Source organism: Nerophis ophidion, unplaced genomic scaffold (assembly GCF_033978795.1).
Source record: "Nerophis ophidion isolate RoL-2023_Sa unplaced genomic scaffold, RoL_Noph_v1.0 HiC_scaffold_132, whole genome shotgun sequence".
NCBI classification, from domain to species: Eukaryota; Metazoa; Chordata; class Actinopteri; order Syngnathiformes; family Syngnathidae; genus Nerophis; species Nerophis ophidion.
This window is the reverse complement of record NW_026907054.1, coordinates 178,274-206,237: the sequence shown is the minus strand read 5'-3', so window position 1 is coordinate 206,237 and position 27,964 is coordinate 178,274. Positions and strand designations below refer to the sequence as shown.

Below are 27,964 nucleotides of genomic sequence, written 5' to 3'. Positions count from 1 at the left end.
ATGATACATCACACATGCATGCATACAACATGATACATCACACATGCATGCATACAACATGATACATCACACATGCAACATGATACATCACACATACAACATGATACATCACACATGCATGTATACAACATGATACATCACACATACAACATGATACATCACACATGCATGCATACAACATGATACATCACACATACAACATGATACATCACACATGCATGCATACAACATGATACATCACACATGCATGTATACAACATGATACATCACACATGCATGCATACAACATGATACATCACACATGCATGCGTACAACATGATGCATCACACATGCATGCATACAACATGATACATCACACATGCATGCATACAACATGACACATCACACATGCATGCATACAACATGATACATCACACATGCATGCATACAACATGATACATCACACATACAACATGATACATCACACATGCATGCATACAACATGATACATCACACATGCATGCATACAACATGATACATCACACATGCATGCATACAACATGATACATCACACATGCATGCATACAACATGATACATCACACATGCATGCATACAACATGATACATCACACATGGATGCATACAACATGATACATCACACATGCATGCATACAACATGATACATCACACATGCATGCATACAACATGATACATCACACATGCATGCATACAACATGATACATCACACATGCATGCATACAACATGATACATCACACATGCATGCATACAACATGATACATCACACATGCATGCATACAACATGATACATCACACATGCATGCATACAACATGATACATCACACATGCATGCATACAACATGATACATCACACATGCATGCATACAACATGATACATCACACATGCATGCATACAACATGATACATCACACATGCATGCATACAACATGATACATCACACATGCATGCATACAACATGATACATCACACATGCATGCATACAACATGATACATCACACATGCATGCATACAACATGATACATCACACATACAACATGATACATCACACATGCATGCATACAACATGATACATCACACATGCATGCATACAACATGATACATCACACATGCATGTATACAACATGATACATCACACATGCATGCGTACAACATGATACATCACACATGCATGCATACAACATGATACATCACACATGCATGCATACAACATGACACATCACACATGCATGCATACAACATGATACATCACACATGCATGCATACAACATGATACATCACACATACAACATGATACATCACACATGCATGCATACAACATGATACATCACACATGCATGCATACAACATGATACATCACACATGCATGCATACAACATGATACATCACACATGCATGCATACAACATGATACATCACACATGCATGCATACAACATGATACATCACACATGCATGCATACAACATGATACATCACACATGCATGCATACAACATGATACATCACACATGCATACAACATTATACATCACACATGCATGCATACAACATGATACATCACACATGCATGCATACAACATGATACATCACACATGCATGCATACAACATGATACATCACACATGCATGTATACAACATGATACATCACACATGCATGCATACAACATGATACATCACACATGCATGCATACAACATGATACATCACACATGCATGCATACAACATGATACATCACACATGCATGCATACAACATGATACATCACACATGCATGCATACAACATGATACATCACACATGCATACAACATGATACATCACACATGCATGCATACAACATGATACATCACACATGCATGCATACAACATGATACATCACACATGCATGCATACAACATGATACATCACACATGCATACAACATTATACATCACACATGCATGCATACAACATGATACATCACACATGCATGCATACAACATGATACATCACACATGCATGCATACAACATGATACATCACACATGCATACAACATTATACATCACACATGCATGCATACAACATGATACATCACACATGCATACAACATTATACATCACACATGCATGCATACAACATGATACATCACACATGCATGCATACAACATGATACATCACACATGGATGTATACAACATGATACATCACACATGCATGCATACAACATGATACATCACACATACAACATGATACATCACACATGCATGTATACAACATGATACATCACACATACAACATGATACATCACACATGCATGCATACAACATGATACATCACACATGCATGCATACAACATGATACATCACACATGCATGCATACAACATGATACATCACACATGCATGTATACAACATGATACATCACACATGCATGCATACAACATGATACATCACACATGCATGCATACAAAATGATACATCACACATGCATGCATACAACATGATACATCACACATGCATGCATACAACATGATACATCACACATGCAACATGATACATCACACATACAACATGATACATCACACATGCATGTATACAACATGATACATCACACATACAACATGATACATCACACATGCATGCATACAACATGATACATCACACATACAACATGATACATCACACATGCATGTATACAACATGATATATCACACATACAACATGATACATCACACATGCATGTATACAACATGATACATCACACATGCATGTATACAACATGATACATCACACATACAACATAGTACATCACACATGCATGCATACAACATGATATATCACACATACAACATGATACATCACACATGCATGCATACAACATGATACATCACACATGCAACATGATACATCACACATACAACATGATACATCACACATGCATGTATACAACATGATATATCACACATACAACATGATACATCACACATGCATGTATACAACATGATACATCACACATGCATGCATACAACATGATACATCACACATGCATGCATACAACATGATACATCACACATGCATGTATACAACATGATACATCACACATGCATGCATACAACATGATACATCACACATGCATGCATACAACATGATACATCACACATGCATGCATACAACATGATACATCACACATGCATGCATACAACATGATACATCACACATGCAACATGATACATCACACATACAACATGATACATCACACATGCATGTATACAACATGATACATCACACATACAACATGGTACATCACACATGCATGCATACAACATGATATATCACACATACAACATGATACATCACACATGCATGCATACAACATGATACATCACACATGCAACATGATACATCACACATACAACATGATACATCACACATGCATGCATACAACATGATATATCACACATACAACATGATACATCACACATGCATGCATACAACATGATATATCACACATGCATGCATACAACATGATATATCACACATACAACATGATACATCACACATGCATGCATACAACATGATACATCACACATGTAACATGATACATCACACATACAACATGATACATCACACATGCATGCATACAACATGATATATCACACATACAACATGATACATCACACATGCATGCATACAACATGATATATCACACATACAACATGATACATCACACATGCATGCATACAACATGATATATCACACATACAACATGATACATCACACATACAACATGATACATCACACATACAACATGATACATCACACATGCATGCATACAACATGATACATCACACATACAACATGGTACATCACACATGCATGCATACAACATGATATATCACACATACAACATGATACATCACACATGCATGCATACAACATGATATATCACACATACAACATGATACATCACACATGCATGCATACAACATGATATATCACACATACAACATGATACATCACACATACAACATGATACATCACACATACAACATGATACATCACACATGCATGCATACAACATGATACATCACACATACAACATGATACATCACACATGCATGTATACAACATGATACATCACACATACAACATGGTACATCACACATGCATGCATACAACATGATATATCACACATACAACATGATACATCACACATGCATGCATACAACATGATACATCACACATGCAACATGTTACATCACACATACAACATGATACATCACACATGCATGTATACAACATGATATATCACACATACAACATGATACATCACACATGCATGTATACAACATGATACATCACACATGCATGCATACAACATGATACATCACACATGCATGCATACAACATGATACATCACACATGCATGTATACAACATGATACATCACACATGCATGCATACAACATGATACATCACACATGCATGCATACAACATGATACATCACACATGCATGCATACAACATGATACATCACACATGCATGCATACAACATGATACATCACACATACATGATACATCACACATGCATGCATACAACATGATACATCACACATGCATGCATACAACATGATACATCACACATGCATGCATACAACATGATACATCACACATGCAACATGATACATCACACATACAACATGATACATCACACATGCATGCATACAACATGATATATCACACATACAACATGATACATCACACATGCATGCATACAACATGATATATCACACATACAACATGATACATCACACATACAACATGATACATCACACATGCATGCATACAACATGATACATCACACATGCATGCATACAACATGATACATCACACATACATGATACATCACACATGCATGCATACAACATGATACATCACACATGCATGCATACAACATGATACATCACACATGCATGCATACAACATGATACATCACACATGCAACATGATACATCACACATACAACATGATACATCACACATGCATGCATACAACATGATATATCACACATACAACATGATACATCACACATGCATGCATACAACATGATATATCACACATACAACATGATATATCACACATACAACATGATACATCACACATGCATGCATACAACATGATATATCACACATACAACATGATATATCACACATACAACATGATACATCACACATACAACATGATACATCACACATGCATGCATACAACATGATACATCACACATACAACATGACACATCACAATTTCCAGTTTGTCTTTTCAACATGTTTGAAAAGGAGTAGGAAGAAGCAGAGCTTATTTAATCCTACCCCTTTTCTTTTACATAACAGTTGCTAAAACTTTTGTTCACTTCCAGTTCTCAATTTATTGACCATATACTCCATAAGTAATCACAATAAAAATAAATAAATAATACTCGTATGGTGAGATGAGTAAGATTATCTAGAAAATGAATGGATTGATGACATAAATTCAGAATGTTTATTATCATGGTTCTTCTTCTTTCTACTTTGTAAACACTTTAAGTTTGAAGAGTTCCTTGAAGTGGATGATATTAGTACATTGTTTGATTGCTGTGCTTAATCCATTCCATCATTTAATTCCACATCCTGATATACTGAAGGTCTTAAGTGTTGTACGTGCATACAAATGTTTTAAATTACATTTTTCACTATGATTACATTTCTCCTCTTTTTTTTGAGAATATAGTTTGTAAATTTTTGGCTAGCAGGTTATATTTTGTTTTGTGTATAATTTTATCTGTTTGCAAATTCACTATGTCGTGGAATTTCAGTATTTTCAATTCAATGATTAAAGGGTTTGAATGTTCTCTATATCCAACATGATGTATTATTCTAACTGATCTTTTTTGTAACACAGTTAATGAATGAAGTGTACTTTTGTAATTATTTCCCCATTTTTCTGCACAATAACTCAGATATGGTAACACTAGTGAGCAGTAGAGAATATGAAGCTATTTTTGGGCCAGAACATGTTTTGTTTTATTCATTATTGACGTGTTTCTTGCTGCTTTATGTTGTAAATTTTTTACATGAGATTTCCAGTTCATTTTATCATCAATCATTATACCTAGAAATTTGGTTTCATTTACTCTTTCAATTTCTATTCCGTCTATTTGTATTTGTGTTTGACACTTCTTTTCTACTGTTACCAAATAGCATTATTTTAGTTTTACCGAGATTCAAAGAGTCTGTTTTTGTCAAACCATCTTTTTAATTAAATTTCTTCTGTTATTATTTGTATTATCTTCTGTGTGTTCTCTCCTGAACAAAACACTGTTGTTTCATCCGCAAATAATACTAGCTTTCAATATTTTATAACTTTACAAATGTCATTTATATAAAGCTTGAACCATGTTGGTCCTAGTATTGCTCCCTGAGGTACACCACAGGATATATTTAGTGTTGTAAAAAAAAGTGTGTTCGCCCGGCTTCACGTATTGTTTCCTGTTGGTTAAATAACTTCTAATCCAGTTTAAGACCAGCCCTCTGGTGCCATATCGTTCTAGTTTTTTGATTAAAATATTGTAATTAATTGTGTGAAATGCTTTAGTTGGATCAATAAACACTGCTGCCGCATATTTTTTTTTTTACTATCTATTGCATTGGTCATTTCTTCTGTCATTTCTATTACAGCCATCAAAGTTGAAATATTAGCTCTGTATACATATTGGTTCTCATCTAATATTCTACGTTTGTTTGTAAAACTCTCTGATCTGTTATTGAACAGTTTTTCAATGATTTTAGAAAATTGTGGAAGTAGAGAAACAGGTCTATAATTTGTAAATTGGTGTTTGTCTCCAGTCTTATAAATTGGTGCAATTTTAGCTATTTTCATTTTGTTTGGGAATTTACCTGTTTGAGATGATGGGTATTTTTACGCTGCTTTTGCAGTGTAGCGTGTAGTGTAGCTTGCTACAATTCTCTGAGGATAGCTTAGCTACATTTAATTGGGAGTAACTTGTAGCTCAGCTTACTACATATTCCAGGTCGCTTGCCCAGCACTGTCTGTTTGGCCTAGCTCACATGTGAATAGTTTGAATACTGCAAACTTCAACACAGTAACACCTCATCTGTGTTGTATGTTCTGCAGACGTCCAGCAGGTGTCAGCAGAGAGTCAAGAAGAGATTCCCTCCAAACAGCAGGAGTGGAGCTCCAGTGTGGGACAGAAGGAGCTACAGGCCCCCTCCCACATTAAAGAGGAAGAGGAGGAACTGTGGGATCAGCTTCAAAGGTTGGAGGAGGCTAATGATGAAGATGAAGCTCAGTCCTTACAGCTTCATCACAGTCAAAGTGAGGAGAACAGAGGGGCGGAGCTTGTAAGTCAACACATCACAGAAGCTGATGGAGAGCATTGTGAAGATATAAAGTCAGAACCAGACAGCATCTTTGCTCCACTGTCAGACATGGACCACATGATGTCACACTCTTCTGATCACAGTGACCACATCCAAAAACCTTTGGAGAGTAAAAATGACTCCAAAGGTGATACGAGACATCTCACTAACAACAAACACTTGGACTGCTCTGAATGTGGGAAATCATTTAGACACAAGAGTTATATTACAATACACATGAGGATACATACTGGAGAGAAACGTTTTACTTGCTCTGTTTGTAAGAAAAGTTTCTCCACAAAGCAACACATGACCACACACATGAGAACACACACTGGAGAGAAACCTTTTACTTGCTCTGTTTGTAAGAAGAGTTTCTCCGTTAAGCCTGCCATGACCAGACACATGAGAACACACACTGGAGAGAAACTTTTTACTTGCTCTGTTTGTAAGAAGAATTTCTCCAGAAAGTCTAACATAACCGAACACATGAGAACACATACTGGAGAGAAACCTTTTACTTGCTCTGTTTGTAAGAAGCGTTTCTCCACAAAGCAACATATGATCACACACATGAGAACACATACTGGAGAGAAACCTTTTACTTGCTCTGTTTGTAAGAAGTGTTTCTCCAGAAAGCCTGACATCTCCATACACATGAGAACACACACTGGAGAGAAACCTTTTACATGCTCTGTTTGTAAGAACAGTTTCTCCACAAAGTCTAACATGTCCTCACATATGAGAACACATACTGGAGAGAAATATTTTACTTGCTTTGTTTGTAAGAAGACTTTCTCCACAAAGCCTAAGATGTCCGCACACATGAGAACACATACTGGAGAGAAACCTTTTACTTGCCCTGTTTGTAAGAAGCATTTCTCCACAAAGCTTGCCATGACCAGACACATGAGAACACACACTGGAGAGAAACAATTTAGTTGCAATGTGTGATAAGATATTCTGGCATAAGTATCAGGTCAGTAAACACAAGTGTTTAACAGTCATGGAAGCTGCAGGGATTTAAAAACACTTCGTGATTGTGCTAAATGTACTTTAAAAACACAGCATGTTTAATATGAATGTATATTTGATGTTGTATGTAGTGCCTCTCATCTTCTACTGTTAAATATAAAGGCCTACTGAAAGCCACTACTACCCACCACGCAGTCTGAGAGTTTATATATCAATGATGAAATATTAACATTGCAACACATGCCAATACGGCCTTTTTAGTTTACTAAATTGCAATTTTAAAGGGGAACATTATCAGCAGACATATGTAAGAGTCAATATATACCTTGATGTTGCAGAAAAAAGACCATGTGTTTTTTTAACGGATTTCGGAACTCTAAAAGGGTGAATTTGGCGATTTAAACGCCTTTCAATTGTTTGCTGTCGGAGCAATGACCTTTCACCTGTGACGTTACAACGGGAAGCAATCCACTATTTTCTCAAACACATTACACACACAAGTCAAATCAGCTCTGTTATTTTCCGTTTTTTCTAATGTTTTCCGTGCCTTGTAGACATCATGCCTCGTCGGTGTGTTGTCGGAGGGTGTAACAACACGATCAGGAACGGATTCAAGGTGACTTACGTGGCGTGTGCATCGATTAGCATGGCATGCTAATCGATGCTAACATGCTATTTAGGCTAGCTGTATGTACCTATTGCATCATTATGCCTCATTTGTAGCTATATTTGCATCCAGCCTTTCCCTCCACCCACATTTAATGCCAAACAAACACATACCAATCGACGGATTCAAGTACACCAGTGGTCAAAAGATGCGAAAGTCCCTTGTTTGTTCTGCACATTTTACAGACGACAGCTATGCTACGACAGATGGCACAGAGATGTGTGGATATCCTGCGACACTCAAAGCAGATGCATTTCCAACGATAAAGTCAACGAAATCACAAAGGTGAGTTTTGTTGATGTTATTGACTTATGTGCTAATTAGACATATTTGGTCACGGCATGACTGCCAGCTAATCGATGCTAACATGCTATTTAGGCTAGCTGTATGTACATTTGTAGCTATATTTGCCTCCAGCCTTTCCCTCCACCCACATTTAATGCCAAACAAACATTTACCAATCAATGGATTTAAGTTGCTCCAGTGGTCAAAAGATGCAATCGTTGGTTAGAAGGCGATCGTCGAATAACTTCAAAAGCTATTCGCTCAATAGCTTCAGTTTCTTCTTCAATTTTGTTTTCGCTATCTGCCATCACACTCCAACCATCCGTTTCAATACATGCGTAATCTTTTGAATTGCTTAAGCCGCTGAAATCCACGTCTGAATCCGAGCTAATGTTGCTATATCTTGCTGGTCTATCCGCCATGTTTGTTTGTATTGGCGTCACTATATGACATCACAGGAAAATGGACGGTGGATTTACAGATAGCGAAAATCAGGCTTTTTAAAGCCTTTTTTTGGGATATTACATAATTGGTAAAATTTTGAAAAAAACTTAAAAAAATAAAATAAGCCACTGGGAACTGATTTTTACTGGTTTCAACCCTTCTGAAATTGTGATAATGTTACCCTTTAAATTTCCCACGGGTTTCTTGTTAAAGGGGAACATTATCACAATTTCAAAAGGGGTAAAAACAATAAAAATCAGTTTCCAGTGGCATGTTGTATTTTTTGAAGTTTTTTTTTTTAATTTTACCGGTCTCCGAATATCCCTAATAAAAGTTTTAAAGTGCTTGATTTTCGCTATTTGCGATGCGACTATCCATTTCCCTGTGACGTCATACAGTGCTGCCAATGTAAACAAACAATGGTGAATACCACAGCAAGATATAGTGACATTAGCTCGGATTTCGACTCGGATTTCAGCGACTTAAGCGATTCAACAGATTACGCATGTATTGAAACAGATGGTTGGAGTATGAAAATATTGAAGAAGAAACTGAAGCTATTGAGCGAATAGCTATTGACGCTATTCATAGCCATAGCATAGCCGAATAGCTGCGTTAGCATCGCCGGTAAAATGTGCGGACCAAACGATCAGGACTTTCGCATCTCGTGACACTGGAGCAACTTAAATCCGTCGATTGGTAAGTGTTTTTTTCGCATTAAATGTGGGTGGAAAGAAACGTAATATAGTTGCAAATGCATCTGCAGGTTATCCATACATCTCTGTGCCATGTCTGCTTTAGCACCGCCGGTAAATAGCATGTTAGCATCGATTAGCTAAGCATGTTAGCATCGATCAGCTGACAGTCAACATCAACAAAACTCACCTTTGTGATTTCTGTGACTTTATAGTTGCAAATGCATCTGCAGGTTATCCATACATCTCTGTGCCATGTCTGCTTTAGCACCGCCGGTAAATAGCATGTTGGCGTTGATTAGCATAGCATGTTAGCATCGATTAGCTCGCAGTCACGCCGCAACGAAATATGTCTGTTTAGCACATAAGTCAACATCAACAAAACTCACCTTTGTGATTTCGTTGACTTTATCTTTGCAAATGCATCTGCAGGTTATCCATACATCTCTGTGCCATGTCTGTCTTAGCATCGCCGGTAAAATGTGCAGACACTCTGGCACATTCAATGGGGGTCTGGCGGCAGACACTTTGGCATCTTCGGTGCAACTTGAATCCCTCCCTGTTAGTGTTGTTACACCCTCCGACAACACACCAACGAGGCATGATGTCTCCAAGGATCCAAAAAATAGTTGAAAAAACAGAAAATAACAGAGCTGAGACCCAATGTTTACAATGGGTTCAAAATGAAAAAGGCGGCTGTATTACCTCGGCGACGTCACATTCTGACGTCATCGCTTCCAGCGCGATAAACAGAAAGGCGTTTAATTCGCCAAAACTCACCCATTTAGAGTTCGGAAATCGGTTAAAAAAATATAGTCTTTTTTCTGCACCATCAAGGTATATATTGACGCTTACATAGGTCTGCTGATAATGTTCCCCTTTAAAAATGTCGCGGAATGATGACTCATACGCGTGACATCACCTGTTGGAGGGGACATATTAGCGTAGCACCAAACACGGCTAAAAGTCGTCTCTTTTCATCGCGCAATTACAAAGTATTTTGGACACCTGTGTTGCTGAATCTTTTGCAATTTGTTCATTTAATAATGGAGACTATAAAGAAGAATGCTGTTAGTGGAAAGCAGTGGATTGCAGCTGTCTTTAGCACCGAGACACAGCCGGTGTTTCTTTGTTTGTTTTTAACACAGAGCGGTCAAGCGAACATGTTTTCTCTACGTCAACCAGCATGTTTTTGGATGGGGAAATTGTGATATATATCTTACCGGAGAAATCATTGGATTATTCGTCGTTCTGCTGCAGCTGTGAGCTTGGCTCCTCGGCTTCTCTCTGAGACAAAGTGTGTTCACCGCAGCCATCCGACCTCGAGGTATGTCTTTACAATCTCACTAAAACACTATTACAACAATAAGCAGATACGGGATTTTCCAGAATTATCCTAGTAAATGTGTCTAATTACATCTGAAACGCTCACACTGCCGTCGCCCGGAGCCGTCACGTTTTTTGTTTTTTTTTTGCGTTTTTTTCTTCTAGTCCTTTACTTTCAATATCCTAATTCACAAATCTTTCATCCCCGCTCAAATTAATGGGGAAATTGTCGCTTTCTCGGTCCGAATTGCTCTTACTGCTGGTGGCTCCCATTAAAAACAATGTGAATATGTGTGGAGTCCTACAACTCGTGAAGTCACGCACACATACTTCCGGTACAGGCAGGGCTTTTTTATTAGCGACCAATAGTTGCGAACTTTATCGTGGATGTTCTCTACTAAATCCTTTCAGCAAAAATATGGCATTATCGCGAAATGATCAAGTATGACACATAGAATGGACCTGCTATCCCTGTTTAAATAAGAAAATCTCATTGAAAATCTTTACTGAAATTAGATTTTCTTATTTAAACGGGAATAGCAGGTCCATTCTATGTGTCATACTTGATCATTTAATTTTGCAATATTCCCATATTTTTGCTGAAAGGATTTAGTAGAGAACATCAACGATAAAGTTCGCAACTTTTGGTCGCTAATAGAAAAGCCTTGCCTTTACCGGACGTATGTGCGCGTGATGTCATGAGTTGCAGGGTTCCACACATATTCCCATTGTTTTTAATGGGAGCCACCAGCAGTAAGAGCAATTCGAACCGAGAAAGCGACAATTTCCCCATTAATTTGAGTGAGGATGAAAGATTCTTGAATTAGGATATTGAAAGTGAAGGAATAGAAAGGGAAAAAAAAAAGCGACAGCTCCGGGCGACGGCAGTGTGAGCGTTTCAGATGTAATTAGACACATTTACTAGGATAATTCTGGAAGATCCCTTATCTGCTTATTGTTTTAATAGTGTTTTAGTGAGGTTTTAAAGATTGTAAAGGCATACCTCGAGTCTAAGAGATAAGCCGAGGAGCCAGGCTCACAGCTGCTGCAGGACGACAAATAATCCACTGATGTCTTCAGTAAGATATATATCACAATTTTCCCATCCAAAAACTTGCTGGTTGACATAGAGAAAACATGTTCACTTGACCGCTCTGCTTCACAACAAACAAAGAAACACCGGCTGTGTCTCGGTGCTAAAGACAGCTGCAATCCACCGCTTTCCACCAACAGCATTCTTCTTTATAGTCTCCATTATTAAATGAACAAATTGCAAAAGATTCAGCAACACAGATGTCCAAAATTATCTGTAATCATGCGATTAAAGCAGACAACTTTTAGCTGTGTGTGTGCGCGGCGCTAATATTTCCTTACAGTCCTTAACGTAACGCGTATACGTCATCATTCCGCAAATGTAAAATTGCAATTTAGTAAACTAAAGCGGCCGTATTGGCATGTGTTGCAATGTTAATATTTCATCATTGATATATAAACTATCAGACTGTGTGGTGGCTAGTAGTGGCTTTCAGTAGGCCTTTAGGTCGGGGTCTGATCGTCTAGTCATTGATATCGACACCAACATCGCCCCCTTGTGGTGGAAAATGATAACAGTCATAACTTCCTTCCACATGCTCCAATCTGCCTGATTTGTTTTAAGGTGGGTGAAGATCATCGTCATTCTACATCCTGTACGCAAATTCAAAAGGACATTTTTCATACTCAGCACATTTTCTAACATAATCTTGTTAATATGCTCAATAAGGTTCTATTCAAATGTAATACAAGTAATACGTAAGACTTTATTTGCACACTTATGGAGATAAGTTTCCAGGTAAAAAAAGATGCTACCTCGCTAAAAAGATTAATTGTTAATAAATTTATTTTCCATGAATTAATTTACATCCAGAACACACATTGTTAAATTTCTTATTATATTATAATCATTACTATAATTGAATGTAAGTTTGTGTAAAAATATTTTCACACAACAAAGTGTGAATACATGTTGTAAAGTGTGGGGTTGAGTTATAATTGATATAATACAATTAGGTATGGCAAATGCATTTTGTTTACTTGCCAAATATTCAAATTATATTTAATATACATATTTATATAATGTCATGTAATATGACTTCAACATTATTTATGTTAATATAAGACTTTATTTGCTAGCCAGTTTTGGTTCTGAGTATTTATTTTATTTTGTTATTGAACAATTAAACACACATAAACAATGTTTAGACACATTAAGGTACTTTCAATACAATATGAGTCAATGCTTTTTCAATATTTTACTCAGCAATATAAAAAAAAACATCACATTAAATCCAATCCTCTTACAAGCAAAACCCGTTAAAGAAAGTAAAAGTAAATATGAGAGACCATTCGAATAAGATTAAAATAAAATATATATAATTAAATGATACACTTAAATTATTTCAGTAAATATAATAAGGGCTTTTTCTATTTTGTACAATCTTCCAAGATTAAATTAATAAATTCAAATCATTAACACAATGTTAGAATTTGGATTTCACTTTAAGAAAGACACTTTTGTGTATGAGAGCAAATGTTTCACACTTTTTAAAAATTGATATAAATTCACGACACGATCGATCCACGCATGCGCGAAGAGTACGTCACTTCCTGCATTTACAATTTGTTTTATGTCAGAGTTCATGCCAGAGGTGGGACCAAGTCATTGTTTTGCAAGTCACAAGTAAGTCTCAAGTCTTTGCCCTCAACTCTCGAGTCAAGACAGGCAAGTCCCGAGTCAAGTCCAAAGTCAAGACTGGAAAGTCTCAAGTCAAGTCCCAAGTCCTGCATTTTGAGTTTCGAGTCCTTTCAAGTCATTTTAATCACGGACTAATACATTTACACAGATTATGTATGTTTTTAAAATGCTGTATTTATTTATTAAAACCAAGTGCATTTGAAATTGCAGGAAAAAAAATAGTGCTGACCTTGCAATTCATAATAACACTATTAACCAGTCATTTTAAACATTTAACTCATTGCTTTACAGAATAAACACATTTGGAAAAACAAGTTGAACTGTACTTATTTGTACAAAAGTGTTAACATTGTATTTCCATGTCATATTGCATTGTAGCTAGTTAGTTCCACAGCAGTTTCTATCCTGTTCTTACCTTATGTCATTGATCTCATCTCATTCTGTTTGTGTGTTTATCTCATCGTACACATGAAAAACATAACAAATACATGAAAATAACAATGAACAATGTACTGTTTAGATTTCAGGGCCCTATGCAAAAGCAATCTGTACACATATTCTTAATATAGGGTACATTTTAACTGACCTTTATTTGACTATGTTTGTCTTTTTGTAGGTGGCTAAAATATGCGGTGCTGCTGACCACCGTATAACCTTACGTTACCGTTTGTGATACACTGACTAACGTAACACTATGTGTAGGTACCTCATGCAACCCTGCTTGAAAAAAATCACTTTACAAAAAGTATGAATATGGTAGCAAACTGCAGTGGACGCAACAGATTGTTGTGTTTGCAATGACGTTATAACCAGAGACATCTTATAAGTAGACGCCGCATTGGCTGCTGTGACGCGAGCAATTTGGCCGCCATCTTGAAGTGGTGATGAGGAGCTGGCGAGCATCTTAAACTGACAGTTGACAGGTAGAAAACAAAGATGCCGGGCGGTGTTCAGCGTTTTCCTGTTAATATTAGCGGACTGTTGAAAATCGGAATTGGGGGATTACTTTTCACAAGTAAGATTTAACATTAACGTACTATTGCCTTCCGCCTGATTGTAGCTGAGATAGGCACCAGTGCCCCCCGCTACCCAAAGGGAATAAGCAGTAGAAAATGGATGGATGGATGGTTGTATTTTGTGAAAAGAATATTACAACAGAGTTGTGAAGGAGCAAAGATCTTCAATATTTGTATGTGAAAATCACAAAGAAATCTTCTGGGGGAGGATGACGCCCCTACAGGTATTTGCTTTACAAACTTTCAGCCCCACCTAAAACAAAATTCACCAGTTGCCAACGATTATGATGCATTCTCATTTTAGGCAAAATATAAGACAATACTTTCTAAACAGTATGTATGTAACCAGGAATAAGTTTTCAAGTAACAATATTCAAATACTAACATTGTTGGGTACAACAGAATTTAGTTTTATTCTGAATCCAGTCAAACAGATTGTAGGTTTTAGCTGATATAAAAACTTACAGGTTAAAGTTAAAGTAGCAATGATTGTCACACACACACTAGGTATGGTGAAATCTGTCTTCCGCATTTGACCCATCCCCTTGTTCACCCCCTGGGAGGTTAGGGGTGCAGTGGGCGCCCGGGAAACATTTTGGGCGATTTAACCCCCAATTCCAACCCTTGATGCTGAGTGCCAAGCAGGGAGGTAATGAGTCCCATTTTTATAGTCTTTGGTATGACTCGGCGTGTTAATATATGTTTATGTTGAAGTATTTGGCAGACGCATTTATCCAAAGTGACATACATAAAAAATACATATAAAACAATCACTGAAAACATGATCATTTAAGGGAAGAATATAATAGAATATCAATACAAAATGCCAAGACAGAATGAACTCCCTGCTGCTGCAGCAACAGAGATAGTGTATAGGTCCGTAAGATACATAGATATCTAATGTATTCATACATTTTTTTATGTAGAACATATGCATGTATATACATATATACATGCATATGTTTTTTTCCCCCTTCTCTGGGATTATTTTCCCAGTATTGATCTTGGACGTCTGGTCACTTATAGCATATACAAATATTCTGTTACTGTTAAGCAAACAATGAATAATAAAACACACCAAAACATGTGTCCTTTAATCATAGTTACACGTATGACGAAAATCAGTGTTTTTTAGTAAGGTAAGATTAATTAAATGCGCCGACTGTTCATTGCTCCTGCCAAATTAATGGCACTGAGTGGAGCGGATCACCACTCCAAGATGGAGGCCGACTGTTCATTGCTCCTGACAAATTAATTGCACTGAGCGAAGCGGATCACCACTCCAAGATGGCGACCGCGCGTCTCGTCTCCTCAGCGCCAGTAGCAGAAGTGCTCTATACCGCGTCTACTTATAAGATGACTATGGTTATAACGTTAGCAGTGATTGGCTGTTGTACTGAGAGCATACAAGCTGACCTGCAATGTGATTGGCTGTTGTACTGAGAGCATACAAGCTGACCTGCAATGTGATTGGCTGTTGTACTGAGAGCATACAAGCTGACCTGCAATGTGATTGGCTGTTGTACTGAGAGCATACAAGCTGACGGGAACAACACGCAGACACACACAAATACTAAGTGAAAGATACGGAGCGCTCCTGAATAATTTTTTAATCTTTGGGTTTCGGGGAAAGTAGCAAGTCATGTCAAGTCAAAAGGCTCAAGTCCAAGTCAAGTCACAAGTCATTGATGTTAAAGTCTAAGTCGAATTGCAAGTCTTTTTAAATGTGGTCAAGTCGAGTCTAAAGTCATCAAATTTATGACTCGAGTCCGACTCGAGTCCAATTCATGTGACTCGAGTCCACACCTCTGGTTCGTGTGACATCACGTTCTGTGATATTTGAATGTTTTATCAATGTTTTGTATGAACATAGATTATCTAGGAGTAAAAGGGAACCACAATAAAAACACGTGGAATCAGGCAGTAATATCGCTACAATTTCTAGCACTTTCACTCTTGTCATTGCAATAAATGTCGCACGGGGGCGCCACTGAACCCCAACATTAAAGCTTTGTTTGATACACTTTGAATTTATTTTTGAAAAACAAGACACTCGTTTATATCACATTGCTGTTCAAATAAATATTACAGGTTATAAAAGCATGGTAACAGTGACAGCAGGCAATATCTTATATAGAGATACCTCTTCGTTAACTCGGCTGTGACGTCATTCCCAGCTTCCGGTTTAAACGGAAGACAGCAGAAGAGAGCAGTACTGCCTTGTAACGTCAAGTGTGCAGCACATGGACGGAGAAAGACAGTCTTATTATTTGTTATCCAGTTTGAAATATTTACGTCGTATAAAATACATCTTTGATTCTTTCTTTAAGGATAAAGTGGTCTCGATGCGCTAGAAGCACTGTGCCGCTTCTCGTGCTATCTTTGCTTGTTAGTTAGCTTAGCTGGCTAGTTAGCTTAGCTTGTTAGCTGCTAACAGAAGACACAGAAGTTATCAACACATCGCTAAGTAGAGATCAAATGTGTGAGAAAAGTGTTGTGATTGTGTGAAAATGTGCGAAAGAACTATAGCAAAGTATGAGGAGGAACTTTGTCCAACAAAAGAGGAGAAGGAGCGACAACATCAACTACTGGACGCTGTTTTCAAGAAACATCAAGTTGTGTTACACAGAACAGGTTTGTTTACTTCTTACTCTCACATCTTTACTAACTTTACATTTCATTATTAACACTTCTTCAGTAGGAAGATGCTTTGTCTTGTGGGGATGATGCAATGCTTTGATTTAGATCAGGGATCTCAAACACGCGGGCCAATTGCGGCACGCGAGACGTTATTTTGCGGCCCGCACCCGTTCGGGCTCCAGTACTCTGGAATGCCCTCCCGGTAACAGTTCGAGATGCTACCTCAGTAGAAGCATTTAAGTCTCACCTTAAAACTCATCTGTATACTCTAGCCTTTAAATAGACCTCCTTTTTAGACCAGTTGATCTGCCGCTTCTTTTCTTTCTCCTATGTCCCCCCCTCCCTTGTGGAGGGGGTCCGGTCCGATAACCATGGATGAAGTGCTGGCTGTCCAGAGTCGAGACCCAGGATGGACCGCTCATCGGGACCCAGGATGGACCACTCGCCTGTATCGGTTGGGGACATCTCTACGCTGCTGACCGGCCTCCGCTTGAGATGGTCTCCTGTGGACGGGACTCTCGCTGCTGTCTGTGATCCGTTTTGAACTGAACTCTCGCGGCTGTGTTGGAGCCACCATGGATTGAACTTTCACAGTATCATGTTAGACCCGCTCGACATCCATTGCTTTTGGTCCCCTAGAGGGGGGGGGGGGGTGCCCACATCTGAGGTCCTCTCCAAGGTTTCTCATAGTCAGCATTGTCACTGGCGTCCCACTGGATGTGAATTCTCCCTGCCCACTGGGTGTGAGTTTTCCTTGCCCTTTTGTGGGTTCTTCCGAGGATGTTGTAGTCGTAATGATTTGTGCAGTCCTTTGAGACATTTGTGATTTGGGGCTATATAAATAAACATTGATTGATTGATTGATTGATTAATATGAAAAATTAATGTTAGTGCAGCCCGCATGTTTTATATGAACGGCGCCTAACAGCGGTGTACTTGCATACTCTTGATTCTTCCGGGAGACTCCCAATTCTTCAGTGCCCCTCCTGAGGTAATCATTCTCCCGAATTTCATCCAAAATAACAATATTAAGGGGGCACCGTGGAGGAACTGCTTTTAGCATCCTCTACAACCTGTACAAACCGCGTGCCAGCCCAGCCACATGCCGTATTTGGCTTCTGTAGATGCAGTAAACAACTGCAAGACATAGTTGATCAACAGCCATACAGGTCACACTGAGGGTGGCCGTATAAACAACTTTAACACTGTTACTAATGTGCGCCATGGTGGAAAAGCGGACGAGACGGCAGGTTGTAGAGGACGCTAAAGACTGTGACATCGCGACACGCCCTTAATATTGTTGTCCAGGTTAAAACCGGGAGAATGCTTGCCCCAGGGGATTGTCGGGAGGGGCACTGATATTCGGGTGTTTCCCGGAGAGATCGCCACAGTTGGCAAGTATGTTACGAGGGCGGGAAAGCCATTCAAAGAAGGTGAATTCATTAAAAAGTGCATGTTGGATTTTTTAAGAAATATTTTCTTGCAGCCCAGCCTCACCCGGTTTCTGCCTCCAGTGGCCCCCAGGTAAATTGAGTTTGAGACCCCTGACTTAGATTCTTCATGAAAAGGGGACAGTTTGAGGTTGATGTTCCTCTCAGTTTGTAACAATGTGTGATTGATTGATTGAAGGAGTTATGAGAAGTTTGCAGAGGAAAGGGTACACTTTCATCACGGTACACATTCACTGCTACAAGAAAGCCTGAGATGCTTTCAGTTGAAATATATATTTGAACTCACACAGTACTATGTAGAAAGTAGCATTTAAAATACAAATATACTGCAAGAAAATACATGCAAATATAATTTCAAATAGATAAAAGGCTTTGTTTATTCCCAGTTACGAGTAGCCGCAAGCAGTAATATGTTTCTTTTTGATAGGGACTTCCACATGTTGGTGGTATGGCAGGCAAACACATTAGAACCTTTTTTGGAGTGAGATCTAGGTTGAATGTGATTTGTACAACTACCTTTGGTGTTATAATGGTGAATATATTTTGAAGTATCTAGACAGGTACATGGGTATTTTAGTGGTATGGTGTATCTTGTACACCAGACCAACTGCAAGAAGATGTACTCTGTCGGCCACCAAGAGCCTCCCCATGTTAAGGAAATGGTTGGCTGAAAGGTGAGCCCGAGATGGACGGTTAAGCAGAAGCCCAATCATTTTGTTTTGGGCTGTCTGGAGTTTGTTTTTCAGGGCTTTTAAGGCATCACGGTACCAAACATGAACTTTGTAGTCAAAGTGGGGTTAAAGGCCTACTGAAATTAGATTTTCTTATTCAAACGGGGATAGCAGGTCCATTCTGTGTCATACTTGATCATTTTGCGATATTGACATATTTTTGCTGAAAGAATTTAGTAGAGAACATCCACGATAAAGTTCGCAACTTTTGGTGCTGACAAAAAAGCCTTGCCTTTACCGGATGTCGCAGACAATGATGTCACAAGTGTGGGGGCTCCTCACAACCTCACACTCTTTTTACTGGGAGCCTCCAGCAGCAAGAGCTGTTCGGACTGAGAAAATGACAATTTCCCCATCAATATGAGCGAGGATGAAAGATTCGTGTTTGAGGATATTGATAGCGACGGACTAGAAAAGAAAAAAAAAAAATCAAGTTAAAAAAAAAAGGTTATTGCATTGGGACTGATTCAGATGTTTTTAGACACATTTACTAGGATAATTCTGGGAAATCCCTTATCTTTCTATTGTGTTGCTAGTGTTTTAGTGAGTTGAGTTTGAGTTTATTTGGAACATGCAAGCATACAACATGATACATCACACATACAACATGATACATCACACATGCAAGCATACAACATGATACATCACACATACAACATGATATATCACACATACAACATGATACATCACACATGCATGCATACAACATGATATATCACACATACAACATGATACATCACACATACAACATGATATATCACACATACAACATGATACATCACACATACAACATGATACATCACACATACAACATGATACATCACACATACAACATGATACATCACACATACAACATGATACATCACACATGCATGCATACAACATGTTACATCACACATACAACATGATACATCACACATACAACATGATACATCACACATACAACATGATATATCACACATACAACATGATACATCACACATACAACATGATACATCACACATACAACATGATACATCACACATACAACATGATACATCACACATACAACATGATACATCACACATACAACATGATACATCACACATACAACATGATACATCACAATTTCCAGTTTCTCTTTTCAACATGTTGGAAAAGGAGTAGGAAGAAGCAGAGCTTACCCCTTTTCTTTACATAACAGTTGCTAAAACTTTTGTTCACTTCCTGTTCTCAATGTATTCACAATGTATACTCCATAAGTAATAAGTAATCACAATAAAAATAAATAAATAATTGGTGAAGTAAGTTTTATTCCATACGATGAGATAAGTAAGATTATTTTGAGAATGAATGGGTGAATAAAATCAGAATGTTTATTATCATGGTTCTTTTTCTTTCTACTTTGTAAACACTTTAGGTTTGAAGAGTTTCTTGAAGTGGATGATATTAGTACATTGTTTGATTGCTTTGCTTAATCCATTCCATCATTTAATTCTACATACTGATATACTGAAGGTCTTAAGTGTTGTACGTGCATACAAATGTTTTAAATTACATTTTGCTCTAAGATTATATTTCTCTTCTTTTGTTGAGAAGAATCGTTGTATATTCTTGGGAAGTAGGTTATAGTTTGCTTTGTGTATAATTTTAGCTGTTTGCAAATTCACTATGTCGTGGAATTTCAGTATCTTTGATTCAATAAATAAAGGGTTTGTATGTTCTCTATATCCAACATGATGTATTATTCTAACTGATCTTTTTTGTAACACTGTTAATGAATGAAGTGTACTTTTGTAATTATGTCCCCATATTTCTACACAGTAACTCAGATATGGTAACACTAGTGAGCAGTAGAGAATATAAACTGATTTTCGGTCCAGAACATATTTTGGCTTTATACATTATTGACGTATTTCTTGTTACTTTTATGTTGTATATTTTTTACATGAGATATCCAGTTCAATTTATCATCAATCATTATACCTAGAAATTTGGTTTCATTTACTCTTTCAATTTCTGTTCCGTCTATTTGTATTTGTGTTTGACACTTCTTTTCTACTGTTACCAAATAGCATTATTTTAGTCTTACTGAGATTCAATGATAGTCTGTTTTTGTCAAACCATTTTTTTAATTTGTTCATTTCTTCTGTTATTATTTGTATTATCTTCTGTGTGTTCTCTCCTGAACAAAACGCTGTTGTTTCATCCGCAAATAATACTAACTTTAAATCTCTTGTAACTTTACAAACGTCATTTATATAGAGATTGAATAATTTAGGTTCCAGTATTGATCCCTGAGGTACACCACAGGATATATTTAGTGTTGTAGAAGTGTGTTCGCCTAGTTTCACGTATTGTTTCCTGTTCGTTTGATAACTTCTTATCCAATTTAAGACTAACCCTCTGATGCCATATCATTCCAGTTTTTTGATTAAAATATTGTGATTAATTGTGTCAAATGCTTTAGTTAGATCCATAAACACTGCTGCTGCACATTTTTTACTATCTATTGCATTGGTCATTTCTTCTGTGATTTCAATTAAAGCCTTTGAAGTTGAAACATTAGCTCTGTATCCATATTGGTTCTCTTCGAGTATTCTATTTTTATTTATGAAACTCTCTAATCTGTTATTGGACAGTTTTTCAATGATTTTAGAAAATTGTGAAAGTAAAGAAACAGGTCTATAATTTGTAACTAGATGTTTATCTCCAGTCTTATAAATTGGTGCAACTTTAGCTATTTTCATTTTGTTTGGAGATGTACCTGTTTGAAATGATAGGTTACTAATATACATTAATGGTCCTGAGATCTCATCAATAACCTTTTTTATCGTATCCATATCAATTCCGTTACAATCAGTTGAAGTGTTTGATTTACATTTTTTCACGATTTTAACTATTTCCTCCTGTGTCACATTTCTGAGGAACATGGAGTTGGGATTTCGCTCTATGGTATCATTATAGTCCTCAATTGAAACTGGGTCTGGAATCCTTTCTTCCAATTTTGGTCCAATATTTACAAAGTAGTTATTAAAGCTTTCGACTACTTCCTTTATGTTGTCATTATGTTTATTTCCATCTAAGAAGTATTGGGGGTAATCCCTCTTAGTGCCATTTTTAATAATGCTATTGAGAATGCCCCATGTTGCTCTCATATTATTTTTGTTCCTGTCCAATAATTCACTGTAATATTCTTTTCTACATGATCGTAGTATGTTTGTTAACTTGTTTAATACTTTTTTTTACTTAACTTCTGCCTCTGTAGTTCTTTGTACTATAAATTGTATATATAGTGTATTCTTCTTCTTACAAGCATTGTTTAATCCTTTTGTCATCCATGGTTAATTATTCTTTCTATGTTTACTACTGTTCCGCCCGATTGTAGCTGATAGGCGCCAGCGACCCCAAAAGGGAATAAGCGGTAGAAAATGGATGGATGTTTACTACTGAGTTGTCTCCACGGACAATGTTTGTCATAAAGTATTATGAACTTGTTTAAGAAATGTTCATATGCTTCATCAACCTCTTCTTCATTGTACACATTGTCCCAATCTTGCTTTTGTTGCTCCATTTTGAAAGCAATCATCCTCTTCTCTGTGCACAGTCTTTGAATTGTCCTTTTGTCTTCCATGTTCTTTTTGCAGTTTCCATCATATATTGTAAAAACTGGCAGATGATCCCTAAAGTCGGTTATAAGTAGACCACTTGTGGTGTTATTATCAAAATCATTGGTAAAAATATGACCAATAAGTGTGGCACAGTGTCCTGTGATGCTGCTTGGCTTTGTGATTTTAGGATATAAACTGATGCTGTACATTGTATCAATGAAGTCATCAATAGACTTTTGCTTGTTAGGGTTCAATAAGTCAATATTAAAGTCACCGCATAAGAAAATTATTTTTTGACCATTGTCCATGTAAGTTGCCTTGATCATTCTTCAAATGTTTCTATACTTGACTTAGGTGATTGGTATGTACCATTGATTACTATGTTTTTGCTATTTTCCTGACATATTTCAATGGTAATACATTCTAAGATATTATCTACAGCAAATTACATGTTTTTTACCACTTTGAGGTTCGGGTTCTTCATCACATACACAACTACTCCTCCTCCATTTTTGTTGGCTCTGTTGATGTAGTTTAGTTCATATCTTTCCAGATCAAAATCTATTCCTTTTTTATCATCAATCCATGTTTCTGTGACGGCGATCACTTTGAAGGGTTTGTTGATGTGCTCCAAAAAGTTCTTAATGTTGTTGTAGTTTGCATACAAGCTTCTGCTATTAAAATGATTAATTGACAATTTATCACTTTTAATGATGCTATTGTATTGCTCATCCGTGTAATAAAAACAATTATTACTAATGTGGGGAAAAAAATGTGAATCTGGATCTATATCGTTTTCCAAATCCTTGTTTTTGTGCTCTTTGTTGCAGAAGTTTTGTAGTTCCATATTTCCTTGCTCAACAATCTTTGATGTCGTTTCAATAATGTCTATAAGTGTAGATGGATGCAGTCCTGAATCTAGGTCTTCTTTTGTAGTCGTCCCTTGCAGCGTAGTAGTGTTGATGTTGAATTTAGGTGCTTGTTTTATGTCAGAGTCCATTATCATCGTTGTTGTGGAAGCTGTGTAAACTTCAAATTTGTCCAGGTCTTTGATGTCATTGACAACAATTACTCTTGCTTCTGGACCTCCATTCAGCTTGATGTAGATTTTACAGTTGGTGCTCCAAGTTCCCTGGATTTTTCCCTGCTTTCTCAAGTTGCGTGCTTTCTTGGCGATTCCAGCATTATGTTTAGTGAGATGCTCATTCATGTACACATTTGTTCCCTTCAGCTTCTTTCCCTGTCTCAGCAATGCCATTTTAGATGTTCTGTTTACGAGTTTCACGAGCACGACTGGAGTGGCGTTGTTGTCTCTTCTGTTCAGTGGGATGCATGTTTCGATGGTAATAATATCGATTTCAATTTCCTTTGATTGCAGAAAGTTGACCACTTGCTGTTCTGCCGAGACAAGGTCCATTTCATCTGGTTCACCTTCATTATTCACAGCCTTCGCATAGGATCTTGGTTTAATTCGGTGCCCTGTCACCATGATATCATTCATTCGTTTATCCTGCTCCATTTCATCTATGATATTCCACAGCATGGAGTTGTCTTCTTGAAGGGTCTTCATTTGTTGGCGCATATCTTCTTGAAAGGTCTTCAATTGTTGGCACATATCAGAGACTTCATTTTTTCTGGTGATGATTTGAGTTTGCAGACTTTTCACATCTTGTTTGTGTTCTTCCATTGCTTTTTTCAGATCTTTTTTTATTTCTTTCATTTCTTCTTTCATTTCTTTCCAATCTTCTTTTAATTCATGGAGTATTTTTAGTAGTACTCCTTCTTGATTCCCATCATGTCCTGTGTCCAGTCTCAAATCTTGGTCCCAGTTGTGTCCTGTGTCGGCTGACACCGAAGGTTTTGGGTTTCAGTCTTCTCTTTAACTTTTGGCATTGTGGCAGATCGATGACATCAGTGACTCTTGTGTCTTAAACGGCAGTTACTTTAGCAACTTGCAGCACGTTTAACTTGTTTGTTCCAACAATGCGTGCATTGCGTTGTTCACAGATCGATTTGAGGTGTTAGTCTGTCAACTTATAACACTCTGCGACGTTGGAAGCACTTTAAAACAGCTGTAAACTCGCCGTAGCTTTTGGTTGCTAGGCAACCGCTTTGAGCTGCGGTAAGGCGCCGATGGCTTGAGGCAAACGTCTCATCCAACTTGCCTTATTTCAGCGTATCAGTGCCTCACAACTGACCAAAATGAGGTCAAGGATGCCAGGTGACTCTCCTGTGGCTGTGATCGCAAATCAGTTGTCAAAATCTTCAGAATAAATAAAAAGTCCGGTAGCAAAGGCGGAGCCTTTTTCTTTTGTGTCCTTTCTCATGAACAGGAAGTGACGTATTAGTGAGTTTAATATTACCTGATAGTTGGAGGGGTGTGTCCACGGGTGTCTTGAGGCCAGTCTCTGAGGGAAGTCGACGGCAGCTGTATGGATGGCGCAAGTTCAGCTGATCTCCGGTAAGAGGTGACTTTTTAACCACAATTTTCTCACCGAAACCTGCTGGTTGACATTTGGTCGGGATCCATGTTTGCTTGACCGCTCTGATCCATAGTAAAGTTTCACCTCCGGGAATTTTAAACAAGGAATCACCGTGTGTTTGTGTGGCTAAAGGTTAAAGCTTCCCAACTCCATCTTTCTACTTTGACTTCTCCATTATTAATTGAACAAATTGCAAAAGATTCAGCAACACAGATGTCCAAAATACTGTGTAATTATGCCGTTATAGCAGACAACTTTTAGCTGTGTGTGGTGCACCGCTAATATTTCCTTGACGTTTTCACCAATAAACTCCGCAGGAAATTTAAAATTGCAATTTAGTAAACTAAAGCGGCCGTATTGTCATGTGTTGCAATGTTAATATTTCATCATTGATATATAAACTATCAGACTGTGTGGTCGCTAGTAGTGGCTTTCAGTAGGACTTTAAATGAGTGCTTGTGTCAGAGTCTTAAGTGTATTTCTACCCACCAGCGGGGTGATCCTACTATATAAGAAGTAAGGGTGTATGGAATGCCGGTATTGGTAAAGTACCGTGATACTATCCATCCATCCATTTTCTACTGCTTGTCACGTTTGGGGTCGTGGCGGGTGTTGGACCCCATCTCAACTGCATTAATCATATTCGGTACTAAACCGCCTCTAAAAAGTACTACTTCTATGTTTACATCAAAATGTTTTGCCATCACATCTTCTTCCGTTTTTTTATTTGTATTTATTTATATTATGTTTATAAACTCAGGAAATATGTCACTGGACACATGAGGACTTTGAATATGACCAATATATGATCCTGTAACTACTTGGTATCAGATTGATACCCACATTTATGGTATCATCCAAAACTAATGTAAAGTATCCAAACAACAGAAACATAAGTGATTATTACATTTTAACAGAAGTGTAGGTAGAACATGTTAAAACAGAAAATAAGCAGATATTTAAAGTTAATGAACAAGTAAATTAATAATCCACATTTTACCACATGTCCTTAATAATTTTGACCTAATAATAATAGAATATAAATGACACAATATGTTACTGCATATGTCAACAGACTAAATTAGGAGTTTTTCTTTATATACTTACTACTAAAAGACAAGTTGTCCAGTATGTTCACAAACTTGCAATAGGAAACATGTTTAATGTACCCCAAAAAAAATGTTATTTTAAGAAAGCCAATAAAGCACTTTTCTGTGATCCCTTTTTTTTAGAAAAGTATCAAAATACATTTTTGTACAGGTCTCGGTACCAAAATATTGGTATCGGACAACATTAGTAAGATTATAATTTGTCGGTTGATTCTTTCACTACCTGAGTAGTCATTTTTTCACTGCAGAGTTTAGTCTCTACGATGCAGCCAAGAAAGTTAATCTAATTTTTGTTTGTTATAATATTGTCGCCCACTTTGACTGTGAAGTTATTTACTTTTCTGAGGTTAGGAATTGACCCAAAGACCTGTGTACTTGCAAGTACCGAGGCAAGTCTTATTTCGGCAGTTT

General features: G+C 37.4%; 1 protein-coding gene across 1 annotated transcript in view; it reads left to right on the top strand.

Annotated features, from left to right (window-relative positions):
* The window catches only part of LOC133547601 (zinc finger protein 568-like), a 44,225-nt gene that overhangs the window by 10,716 nt on the left and 5,545 nt on the right, over positions 1–27,964 (top strand). The window contains exons 4-5 of the mRNA XM_061893214.1: positions 7,163–8,358; positions 18,042–18,183. Of these exons, the coding sequence (XP_061749198.1) occupies positions 7,163–8,358; positions 18,042–18,183 (1,338 nt within the window). The remainder of the gene's footprint in view (positions 1–7,162; positions 8,359–18,041; positions 18,184–27,964) is intronic.